Source organism: Biomphalaria glabrata, chromosome 16, assembly GCF_947242115.1.
Source record: "Biomphalaria glabrata chromosome 16, xgBioGlab47.1, whole genome shotgun sequence".
Lineage (NCBI taxonomy): Eukaryota > Metazoa > Mollusca > Gastropoda > Planorbidae > Biomphalaria > Biomphalaria glabrata.
Window position 1 is genome coordinate 18,375,258 of NC_074726.1, and position 11,759 is coordinate 18,387,016.

An 11,759-nucleotide genomic window follows, 5' to 3' on the forward strand; every position below is an offset into this window, starting at 1 on the left:
TAGTTTATATTGCTCTAGTTTATATTGTTCTAGTTTATATTGTTGTAGTTTATATTGCTCTAGTTTATATTGTCCTAGTTTATATCGTTGTAGTTTATATTGCTCTAGTTTATATTGCTCTAGTTTATATTGTTCTAGTTTATATTGCTCTAGTTTATATTGTTCTAGTTTATATTGTTCTAGTTTATATTGCTCTAGTTTGCATAAGCTAATATTCTTGTAGGTATCATTCACATGAAAATAGTTTGAACATTAAACAGTAGATATAATTGCTGGTATGGCAGTACACTGAATCTTCAAAGAATAGATCAGCAAACGTTGCTCGGGTAATTTTGTTTTGATGTTTAGAGACATTTCATGTGATGAAGTAATACTTAAAGTATGTTAAGCTATGGTCAAGTATATTTAATGATGTCCAGAGACTTTCCAGCGCATGTTTAGAGAATATCCAGGGGATGTCCAGAGAGTTTTAGTGTCCAGAGATATCCAGGGGATGTCCAGAGAGTTTTAGTGTCCAGAGATATCCAGGGGATGTCCAGAGAGTTTTAGTGTCTATAGCATATCCAGCGCATGTTTAGAGAATATCTAGGAAGTGGTAAGAAGGGGTCTACTTTGTGAAGTGAGTGAGTTTGTGATGTTTCCAATTATTTTCAGTGAATGTTTAAATGATTGTCAGAAATTTAAAAAGTTTTTTTTTAAATCAAACTATACTTAGATAGTTAATATGATTTGTAGAGCTATTGTGTTTCTAGAACATTTAGTTTATTCTTGAAAATGTTAAGTGCATAAGGAGAAATTGTTTTGGAGTTTTTTCTGAGGAATAGTTGGTATGAAAGTATAAAGAATGGGTTTTGTTGATGTTGTTAAGTCAATTAACGAATTGTTTTCACAAGAGAGATTGTTAGGTATATGTAATTTCCTCTCAACAGAAAAACTTTGTCTTATTTAGATGGTTTGTAAACATTCGACATATAGAAATAATGAAAACAACTCAAGTGATAGATGTAACAAAGCCATACAGTTTTCAAGAACAAAACTCAATCTGTCTACAATGTATTAGTTATCCTGGGTAGTGTAGTACACGGAACTCACTGGAGCCACACGAGGAAACTGCTTGGGCCACACCAACTAGAATCCATTCACTATTAAAAGGAGCCCGGCAATACACAGGGGCGCCGGCATCACCCTGAAGAAGAAAATATTTCTATGTATTTAAACTGTTATGCCATGTGTCTCTGGACCAATATACAAACAAACAGCCCAACATACAGACTACTAAACAGTTTCCTGAATAGTCTTTACAAGGCAATCAGATACAACCAAAAGTAATTAATAACATACTAGACCACCCACGGCGTAACATACGGCGCTATTTTGCAGGGCCGGCCTTAGGCCACTGCAACCTATGCGACGCAGTGGGCCCCGCATTTTCATAGGACCCGCATTAATTCTAGGTGTAAATTATTAAATTAAACAAGTTTATAACTTATAACAGGATTTCCCGCGGCCTCCTGATTTAACAGGACCTCCTGAAAATCTCATGAAATTGCAAAATATTCAAAAAGGTCCTGAAATTATTAAAATCTTTTGAAAACTCATAAAAAATCTCCTAAAAATATATAGACAAAAATTGTCATTTTGGGGTGTCATTCAATTTGGAAAACGCCAATCCTACACGCGATAAAAAAAACGGCATTATGCAATACCCGTAATTGTGGAATCTGGTGAAAAAGCTTCTCGCGCCTCAAACTAATGAAGAATTACTAGAGGTCAACAATTCTCGTAGATAGATTTAAACATTTGGTAATTCTTTCTATTGGGCGTATTATACCAAACACTACTAACAACTAAATGTATTATACCAAACACTACTAATGACAAAATGTATTCTACCAAACTAAATCAAACACTACTAACAATAAAATGTATTATACCGAACACTACTAATAATAAAAAGTATTATACCAAACACTACTAACACAAAATGTATTATACCAAACACTACTAAAAAAAATGTATCATACCAAACACTACTAACAACAAAATGTATTATACCAATTATACCAAACACTACTAACAACAAAATGTATTATACCAAACACTACTAACAACAAAATGTATTATACCAAACACTACTAACAACAAAATGTATTATACCAAACACTACTAACAACAAAATGTATTATACCAAACACTACTAACAACAAAATGTATTATACCAAACACTACTAACAACAAAATGTATTATACCAAACACTACTAACAACAAAATGTAATATACCAAACACTACTAACAACAAAATGTATTATACCAAACACTACTAACAACAAAATGTATTATACCAAACACTACTAACAACAAAATGTATTATACCAAACACTACTAACAACAAAATGTATTATACCAAACACTACTAACAACAAAATGTATTATACCAAACACTGCTGATACCAAAATGTTTACTTGAACACAAACTTACCAATATTAACCTTTTCACTTCATAAATCATTCTCACTTCACAACCTGACCTCTAACCCTTACCTATCAACCTGACCTCTCGGCCTGACACCTAACTCTAACCTCTCGTTCTGACGCCTCATCCTAACCTCTCAACCTGGCCTCTCATACAAACATCTCTACCTCACATCTCATCGTAACATTTGACCTCATTCTAACCTCTCCAGCTGACCTCTCATCCTAACCTCTTTAGCTGACCCACTTACTAACTTCTAGCTAGCAGGTTTACACTAACCTCTTTAGCTAGCAGGTTTACACTAACCTCTTTAGCTAGCAGGTTCACACTAACCTCTTTAGCTAGCAGGTTCACACTAACCTCTTTAGCTAGCAGGTTCACACTAACCTCTTTAGCTAGCAGGTTCACACTAACCTTGCGATCTGACCTCACATGACCCTCAGGCAAAGTTTCGACGTGAACTCTTCCTTGCTTACTTCTGTCTTAACCGACCATCCAAACTTTTGATCTAGACAAAACCTACGTCCAGCCTCTACTGTTAACATTATCTCTAGCCTCAACTTACGTAGCACAATACTCCTGATCCACTAGTTGATTTAAAACATAATGATTTATTGCCGTTTGATGTACTGGGAACAGTTTTACATCCGTTTGGTACCATGGAAACAGAAACCTCATTGAGTCCATTTGATTTGAAGGTAGCTAGAGATATTGAAACAACAAGAATGTTAATGTACACATGCTCACAAATCACAGTACACACACTCACAAATCACAGTACACACACTAACAAATCACAGTACACACACTAACAAATCACAGTACACACACTCACAAATCACTACATTTATAGTTATTTATTTAATTTGCAGTGTTCGTGTGTTTTTATTTATAAAAAAAAATATAAATAAACAACCACATTTTCTATCAACTTACTAGCATTAGTGACTCCATAACTGACAAGCTTACAGTCTGTGAGATTGACTTTGCCTAACATATTGACCACATCATATGGACACGCTGGAGACTGACAAGGTTTGAGAAGAGTCAAGAGAGATTTGAATCTTTCATTGAGCTCCAGAAATACCGCGTCACTGGTGTCTAGGAGAACAGAACTTATACAAGTCACTACATGTGCTCTATTCTTCCCTTGTACTATACAAGTCACTACATGTGCTCTATTCTTCCCTTGTACTATACAAGTCACTACATGTGCTCTATTCTTCCCTTGTACTATACAAGTCACTACATGTGCTCTATTCTTCCCTTGTACTATACAAGTCACTACATGTGCTCTAGTTTTCCTTTGTACTTGCGTTCTTGTTGTTTGTATATTTTATCTAGATGTTAATTGCTTTTATTTAGGTACACTTATTTTCCCTTACTTAATTAGCTCCCAGATAAATTATTGAATAGATTTGTCCATTGTTAGCAACTTCTATTAAAGTTAGTTAGTTAACAAATGACGTGACAATTTAACGTTTGTGTTGGGTCATTAGTATTGCTAGAGTTAACAAATGACGTGACAATTTAACGTTTGTGTTGGGTCATAAGTATTGCTAGAGTTAACAAATGACGACAATTAAACGTTTGTGTTGGGTCATTAATATTGCTCTAGTTAACAAATGACGTGACAATTTAACGTTTGTGTTGGGTCATTAGTATTGCTAGAGTTAACAAATGACGTGACAATTTAACGTTTGTGTTGGGTCATAAGTATTGCTAGAGTTAACAAATGACGACAATTAAACGTTTGTGTTGGGTCATTAATATTGCTCTAGTTAACAAATGACGTGACAATTTCACGTTTGTGTTGGGTCATTAGTATTGCTCTAGTTAACAAATGACGTGACAATTTAACGTTTGTGTTGGGTCATTAATATTGCTCTAGTTAACAAATGACGTGACAATTTTACGTTTGTGTTGGGTCATTAGTATTGCTCTAGTTAACAAATGACGTGACAATTTAACGTTTGTGTTGGGTCATTATATTGCTCTAGTTAACAAATGACGTGACAATTTAACGTTTGTGTTGGGTCATTAGTATTGTTCTAGTTAACAAATGACGTGACAATTTAACGTTTGTGTTGGGTCATTAGTATTGTTAGAGTTAACAAATGACGTGACAATTTAACGTTTGTGTTGGGTCATTAGTATTGCTAGAGTTAACAAATGACGTGACAATTTAACGTTTGTGTTGGGTCATTAATATTGCTCTAGTTAACAAATGACGTGACAATTTTACGTTTGTGTTGGGTCATTAGTATTGCTCTAGTTAACAAATGACGTGACATTTTAACGTTTGTGTTGGGTCATTAGTATTGTTCTAGTTAACAAATGACGTGACAATTTAACGTTTGTGTTAGGTCATTAGTATTGCTAGAGTTAACAAATGACGTGACAATTTAACGTTTGTGTTGGGTCATTAATATTGCTCTAGTTAACAAATGACGTGACAATTTAACGTTTGTGTTGGGTCATTAGTATTGCTAGAGTTAACAAATGACGTGACAATTTAACGTTTGTGTTGGGTCATTAATATTGCTCTAGTTAACAAATGACGTGACAATTTTACGTTTGTGTTGGGTCATTAGTATTGCTCTAGTTAACAAATGACGTCACGTTTTAACGTTTGTGTTGGGTCATTAGTATTGTTCTAGTTAACAAATGACGTGACAATTTAACGTTTGTGTTGGGTCATTAGTATTGCTAGAGTTAACAAATGACGTGACAATTTAACGTTTGTGTTGGGTCATTAATATTGCTCTAGTTAACAAATGACGTGACAATTTTACGTTTGTGTTGGGTCATTAGTATTGCTCTAGTTAACAAATGACGTGACAATTTAACGTTTGTGTTGGGTCATTAGTATTGGTCTAGTTAATAAATGACGTGACAATTTAACGTTTGTGTGATTTGGTTGTAGGCCTACGTACCATTAATGATGTTAAAAACAGCAGAAGTCAAAGGAAGTTTGAGTTCTCCAATTTGCAAGTCGAATCTAAACAAACAAAATTGATATAATGAAGCTCTTCTTTGATGAACACGTGACAAGAATTGACCTACATTGTCTAGATATTTACAAAACAATGTTCACTCTAAAAGCACCAATATTTAAAGTCTCCGTAATAGGAACCATGTCTTTGACTCTCATAAGATCCATGTCTTTGACTCTCATAAGATCCATGTCTTTGACTCTCATAAGATCCTTGTCTTTGACTCTCATAAAATTCTTGTCTTTGACTCTCATAAGATCCTTGTCTTTGACTCTCATTAGAACCATGTCTTTGACTCTCATAAGATCCATGTCTTTGACTCTCATAAGATCCATGTCTTTGACTCTCATTAGATCCATGTCTTTGACTCTCATAAGATCCTTGTCTTTAACTCTCATTAGATCCCTGTCTTTGACTCTCATTAGATCCATGTCTTTGACTCTCATTAGAACCATGTCTTTGACTCTCATAAGATCCTTGTCTTTGACTCTCATTAGATCCATGTCTTTGACTCTCATAAGATCCATGTCTTTGACTCTCATTAGATCCATGTCTTTGACTCTCATAAGATCCATGTCTTTGACTCTCATAAGATCCATGTCTTTGACTCTCATAAGATCCATGTCTTTGACTCTCATTAGATCCCTGTCTTTGACTCTCATAAGATCCTTGTCTTTGACTCTCATTAGAACCATGTCTTTGACTCTCATAAGATCCTTGTCTTTGACTCTCATAAGATCCTTGTCTTTGACTCTCATTAGATCAATGTCTTTGACTCTCATAAGATCCATGTCTTTGACTCTCATTAGATCCATGTCTTTGACTCTCATTAGATCCATGTCTTTGACTCTCATAAGATCCATGTCTTTGACTCTCATAAGATCCATGTCTTTGACTCTCATAAGATCCTTGTCTTTGACTCTCATAATATCCTTGTCTTTGACTCTCATAAGATCCTTGTCTTTGACTCTCATAAGATCCTTGTCTTTGACTCTCATAAGATCCATGTCTTTGACTCTCATAAGATCCATGTCTTTGACTCTCATAAGATCCTTGTCTTTGACTCTCATAATTTCCATGTCTTTGACTCTCATAAGATCCTTTTCTTTGACTCTCATAAGATCCTTGTCTTTGACTCTCTTAAGATCCATGTCTTTGACTCTCATAAGATCCATGTCTTTGACTCTCATAAGATGCTTGTCTTTGACTCTCATAAGATCCATGTCTTTGACTCTCATAAGATCCATGTCTTTGACTCTCATAAGATCCATGTCTTTGACTCTCATAAGATCCTTGTCTTTGACTCTCATAAGATCCATGTCTTTGACTCTCATAAGATCCTTGTCTTTGACTCTCATAAGATCCATGTCTTTGACTCTCATAAGATCTATGTCTTTGACTCTCATAAGATCCATGTCTTTGACTCTCATAAGATCCATGTCTTTTTTGCTTTTCTCATGACAAAGACACAGATGAAAGTCGTAACAATTCACAGTAAAAATTCGGCACAAAGTTCTGTTGTTTTCTTGATGAATCACATTGTTGAAATCAGAGTCTAGTTTCGCTTTTATTCTAATTGTCATCTTAACTAAATCTATACAGTATGGCATGCGGTTGTTGGCCTTAGTGATATAACTTGAACATCAACTATCAGCTTATATATAACTATAGTCTTCTTTAGTAGATATTTAATCCAGTTCTTTTTTATTTGTGATATCAAAGTTAGACAGTAGCCAGGATCCATGCCCTGATACCAGAGTATTGTCAAAGGATTGAGGAAGATATGTTGGTATGCTAGTGAAGAGAGAGCGTTGTTCTAGTCACATGGTCACCATGATCTGATTGCTTTATCAAGTAACACCTTTCATGTGCATAGCTGTTCGAAGATGTCAAATCCTAATTTTAATCAACCTTAACCTTACGAGTGATACTATTATAATTAGCATATATATATATATATATATATGTGTTGTAATATTACTACAAAAGTAATGAGCTAGAAAGACTAACTAACTGACTTACTGATTACCAGCAGTGATTATACTCTGACAGGATACAGTGGTTAAGAATGTTGTTTTGAAAGTCCCATTAACTGTTGCCATCGTGAGTACAGCATGACAGGCTGTAAAGTTGCCCAATGTTATATTCGCTAGACCCTTGTATGTACAGCCATTGTCCAAGGGAGCCCCGTTGAGAATACGTTGTTGTAGAGAACATACTGGGGAAAGAGCGGATTAATACGTTGTTGTAGAGAACATACTGGGGAAAGAGCGGATTAATACGTTGTTGTAGAGAACATACTGGGGAAAGAGCGGATTAATACGTTGTTGTAGAGAACATACTGGGGAAAGAACGGATTAATACGTTGTTGTAGAGAACATACTGGGGAAAGAGCGGATTAATACGTTGTTGTAGAGAACATACTGGGGAAAGAGCGGATTAATACGTTGTTGTAGAGAACATACTGGGGAAAGAACGGATTAATACGTTGTTGTGGAGAACATACTGGGGAAAGAACGGATTAATACGTTGTTGTAGAGAACATACTGGGGAAAGAGCGGATTAATACGTTGTTGTAGAGAACATACTGGGGAAAGAACGGATTAATACGTTGTTGTAGAGAACATACTGGGGAAAGAACGGATTAATACGTTGTTGTAGAGAACATACTGGGGAAAGAGCGGATTAATACGTTGTTGTAAAGAACATACTGGGGAAAGAACGGATTAATACGTTGTTGTAGAGAACATACTGGGGAAAGAACGGATTAATACGTTGTTGTAGAGAACATACTGGGGAAAGAACGGATTAATACGTTGTTGTAGAGAACATACTGGGGAAAGAACGGATTAATACGTTGTTGTAGAGAACATACTGGGGAAAGAGCGGATTAATACGTTGTTGTAGAGAACATACTGGGGAAAGAGCGGATTAATACGTTGTTGTAGAGAACATACTGGGGAAAGAACGGATTAATACGTTGTTGTAGAGAACATACTGGGGAAAGAACGGATTAATACGTTGTTGTAGAGAACATACTGGGGAAAGAGCGGATTAATACGTTGTTGTAGAGAACATACTGGGGAAAGAACGGATTAATACGTTGTTGTAGAGAACATACTGGGGAAAGAGCGGATTAATACGTTGTTGTAGAGAACATACTGGGGAAAGAACGGATGACCTTTTAGAAACAGTAGAGCACAAAATGATCAATAGAGATAAAGCTGAGACTAGAAATAATAACTATGAAAGGATGGGTGAGGTTAGGTGGGAAAAAATGAAATGTTTATATATACACAGATAAACATGGACAAGGGACATAATCTATCTCTATATATATTCATAATTTTCTTCAAGGCTCAACAGTTTGGACACCAAGAAGTAAAGGAAAGAAAAATCTTTTATTTCTGCAAGTCGGACTAGAGTTACCCAAGGAAAAAAAAGAGGGGGGGGGGAAACAAGTAATCTACTCTGTATTCACCAGTCACTAAATAGCAGAGCCGCACTTAACCATTGTGGGGCCCTCTTCAAAACGGATTTGGCGGTGCCAAGTTTGGGTAGGGATACAGATAGTAAGTAAAAATGAACAGTTTGTATTGGTATTATTCATTCTTTACTACGTATAGATTTACTTTACGAGCCTTGTGTGTAGCGAAGTCATGCAGTATATCATACAAATTCTATTTCCTACCAAGATCACGCTCAATAGAAAGAATTATCAAATGTTTCAATCTATCTTTGAGAATTGTTGACACCAGATTCCACAATTGCGAGTAATGCATAATGCCGTTTTTTTTTAACGCGCGTAGGATTGGCGTTTTACATGTTAAATCCCAAAATGACAATTTTTGTCTATATATTTCATGTGATTTTATGAGTTTCCAAAGATTTTAATAATTTCCGGAGATTTCTATGACTTTTTCGTATATTTTGCAATTTCATGAGATTTCCAGGAGCTTCTGGTAAATCAGGAGGCCGCGGAAAATCTGTTGTAAGTTATAAAATGGTTTAATTTAATAATTTACACATAGAATTAGCGCGGGTCCTTATGAAAGTGCGGGGCCCACTGCGGTCGCATCAGTTGCAGTGGCCTGAGGCTGGCCCTGAAACATAGCGTCGTATGCTACGCCGTGGGTCGACTAGTCGTCGTATAAATATAAATGTGATGAGGGTCTGGACAATGGAGAAGATGAACAGATTGGTCTAAAAGTCAACAATTGAGTCTGTAACATTTCTCCAAACTTACGAGATTCTTGAGGTTTCGCTGTAGTAGCAGTTGTTGTGGTTGTCGAAGCCGTTGGTGTTGTTGTCTGAGTAGTTGAGGTTGTGGAGGTCGTAGTTGTTGTTGTTGTTGATGTAGTTGTTGGCACACCACATGTTACAGATGGACCACATCTACAATCACCACTTGCTAGAAAACAAATAGCTTTTTTTTGTGACAAGCAATAATACATCGAGTTTGTGACAAGCAATTCTAAGCTCTTTATTTAGTGTTAAGTTTTGAACTCATGGTTTCTACAAATATTGCTATAGGTCACTCAATGTTTTATAATTACTATTATTAAAAATTAAAACTAATGTACTACTAGATTAAATACCTCGCGTTTGCCGGGTCCATTTTGGTACTTACCAAAACTTTATGGTTTTTAAATTCCTTTATATCAACAAATCCAGACCTCGTAATGTATTGCCGAGATCATTGGATATTTTAGCTACTGTGTAGCTAACAATTTTTATTCGAATTTCAAGTAGTACATTTTCTGGAGCAAAACGTCTAATAGCTGCCGCTGCGGTCGTGAAAATGACTTAGTTGTTCTAGGCAATAACAGGTCAAAACAACTTTTTGCCGCCCACCCCAAGTGGTAAATTATTTCACGAAAATTAAAATTTCATACCTGAAAATGTACGTAAAAAATAACTTCTTTCAAATGTAATAATGTACATATACACATGATAAATGCCCTTGTTAAACTTCAAAGGTACGCCTTATATTGTCTATAAATAGATCTGTGTATACATTCTGAATATTTTTTACATACGACTAAATCGCCCTTTTCTACTTTGTCTTACCAGAAAGACAACAACTATTTCTTGTTACATTCAGGTAACAGCATTGTTTCTCGTCTCGACTTGTGTATGACTTCCTGATGTTCTGTAGGTAGTAGGACACCAGAGAAGTGCTGAAGACCATGACAGAAAATAGTGTTACATTTTTGTTAGCATTTAAATCAATCGATGCAAATATGCAAATGAATCTTCATCTTAAACTTATGACATCATTCACATTTTAAAATTGACACGTGAAACTTTCAACTTTCTTAAATAATGAAAGATTTTTTTTCTAACCTTTCACATGCAACGGCCGAATAATAATATGATCTTCCATCTTGACCCACATACGTATTGATCTGTGCACTTTCAGTAGATTCAATCAAGAAATAACATCCGAGGACTGTTAAAAACACTTTGAAATATATCATTTTTCTTTTTGCATTAGACTCCATAAAGTTTTTTGTGTGTGTTCAGGTAAGTTTATATAAGTGCTCTGCCTCGGCTCTTGTTTGTGTGTGTGTGTGTTTATATAAGTGCTCTGTCTCGGCTCTTGTTTGTCTGGTACCTTTGCCTCGTTTTCCTCTTTCAACACACATCAAAGACATTTACCTTTAGCTTGTGTCGTCCTTTCAATGAAGGATGTGAGGTGAGGGGCGCTAGACATTGTGTCATAGATCCATTGACCAGGTTAGTAAACTACTCCCTCACGCTGGAGACATTAAACCACTCCCTCACACTGGAGACATTAAACCACTCCCTCAAGCTGGAGACATTAAACCACTCCCTCACGCTGGAGACATTAAACCACTCCCTCACGCTGGAGACATTTCTCTCTTAGAGCGACGCAGTACACAACAACGATTATATTTAAACACGTTCTATCTAATGCTACATTCACTCCACACCTTTTTACAAAGCTTATATAACAGTCTTTTTCTGGCTGGTCAAAAGTTTGGACACATTATTTCTCCCACACCAAATCTCGGATAAAGCTGAAATTTTGCAAAATTATTTCTTTTAACTGACAAACAAGAATCAATTTTAAAAAATAACAATTAGTTAATTAACTATTGGTAATTAATTAAATTGTTTGGTATCTCAAACAAGGGAAAGAAATTTTACGTGATAGAAGTAGTTGTATAAGCTGAATTAGTCCCCTTTATAGGTTGTCGTCAGAGGCTTGGTGAACATAAAACATAAAAAAGAAACAATTGATACAATATAATCTTCCATGTTC

General features: G+C 35.6%; 1 protein-coding gene across 1 annotated transcript; it reads right to left on the minus strand.

The window, feature by feature from the left end:
• Positions 1-999: 999 nt before the first annotated feature.
• LOC106066858 (uncharacterized) lies at positions 1,000-11,296 on the minus strand. The gene is made up of 8 exons (XM_056014841.1): positions 10,817-11,296; positions 10,541-10,650; positions 9,717-9,881; positions 7,493-7,688; positions 5,411-5,475; positions 3,411-3,575; positions 3,040-3,176; positions 1,000-1,186 (listed from the first exon to the last, which is right to left on the minus strand). Exons 1-8 carry the CDS (start codon positions 10,972-10,974, stop codon positions 1,061-1,063), a joined length of 1,122 nt encoding a protein of 373 aa, XP_055870816.1. The 5' UTR covers positions 10,975-11,296; the 3' UTR covers positions 1,000-1,060.
• Positions 11,297-11,759: the final 463 nt, after the last annotated feature.

Bases quoted from the DNA above. Each gene is read 5' to 3' on its own strand.
- LOC106066858 (XM_056014841.1), bottom strand. From the start codon at position 10,974: ATGGAGTCTAATGCAAAAAGAAAAATGATATATTTCAAAGTGTTTTTA. The intron at 9,882-10,540 runs GTAAGACAAAGT...TTTGTTTTCTAG, and splicing joins AAATAGTTGTTGTCTTTCTG to CAAGTGGTGATTGTAGATGT. The intron at 1,187-3,039 runs GTAAGTTGAGGC...TTTCTTCTTCAG, and splicing joins GATCAGGAGTATTGTGCTAC to GGTGATGCCGGCGCCCCTGT.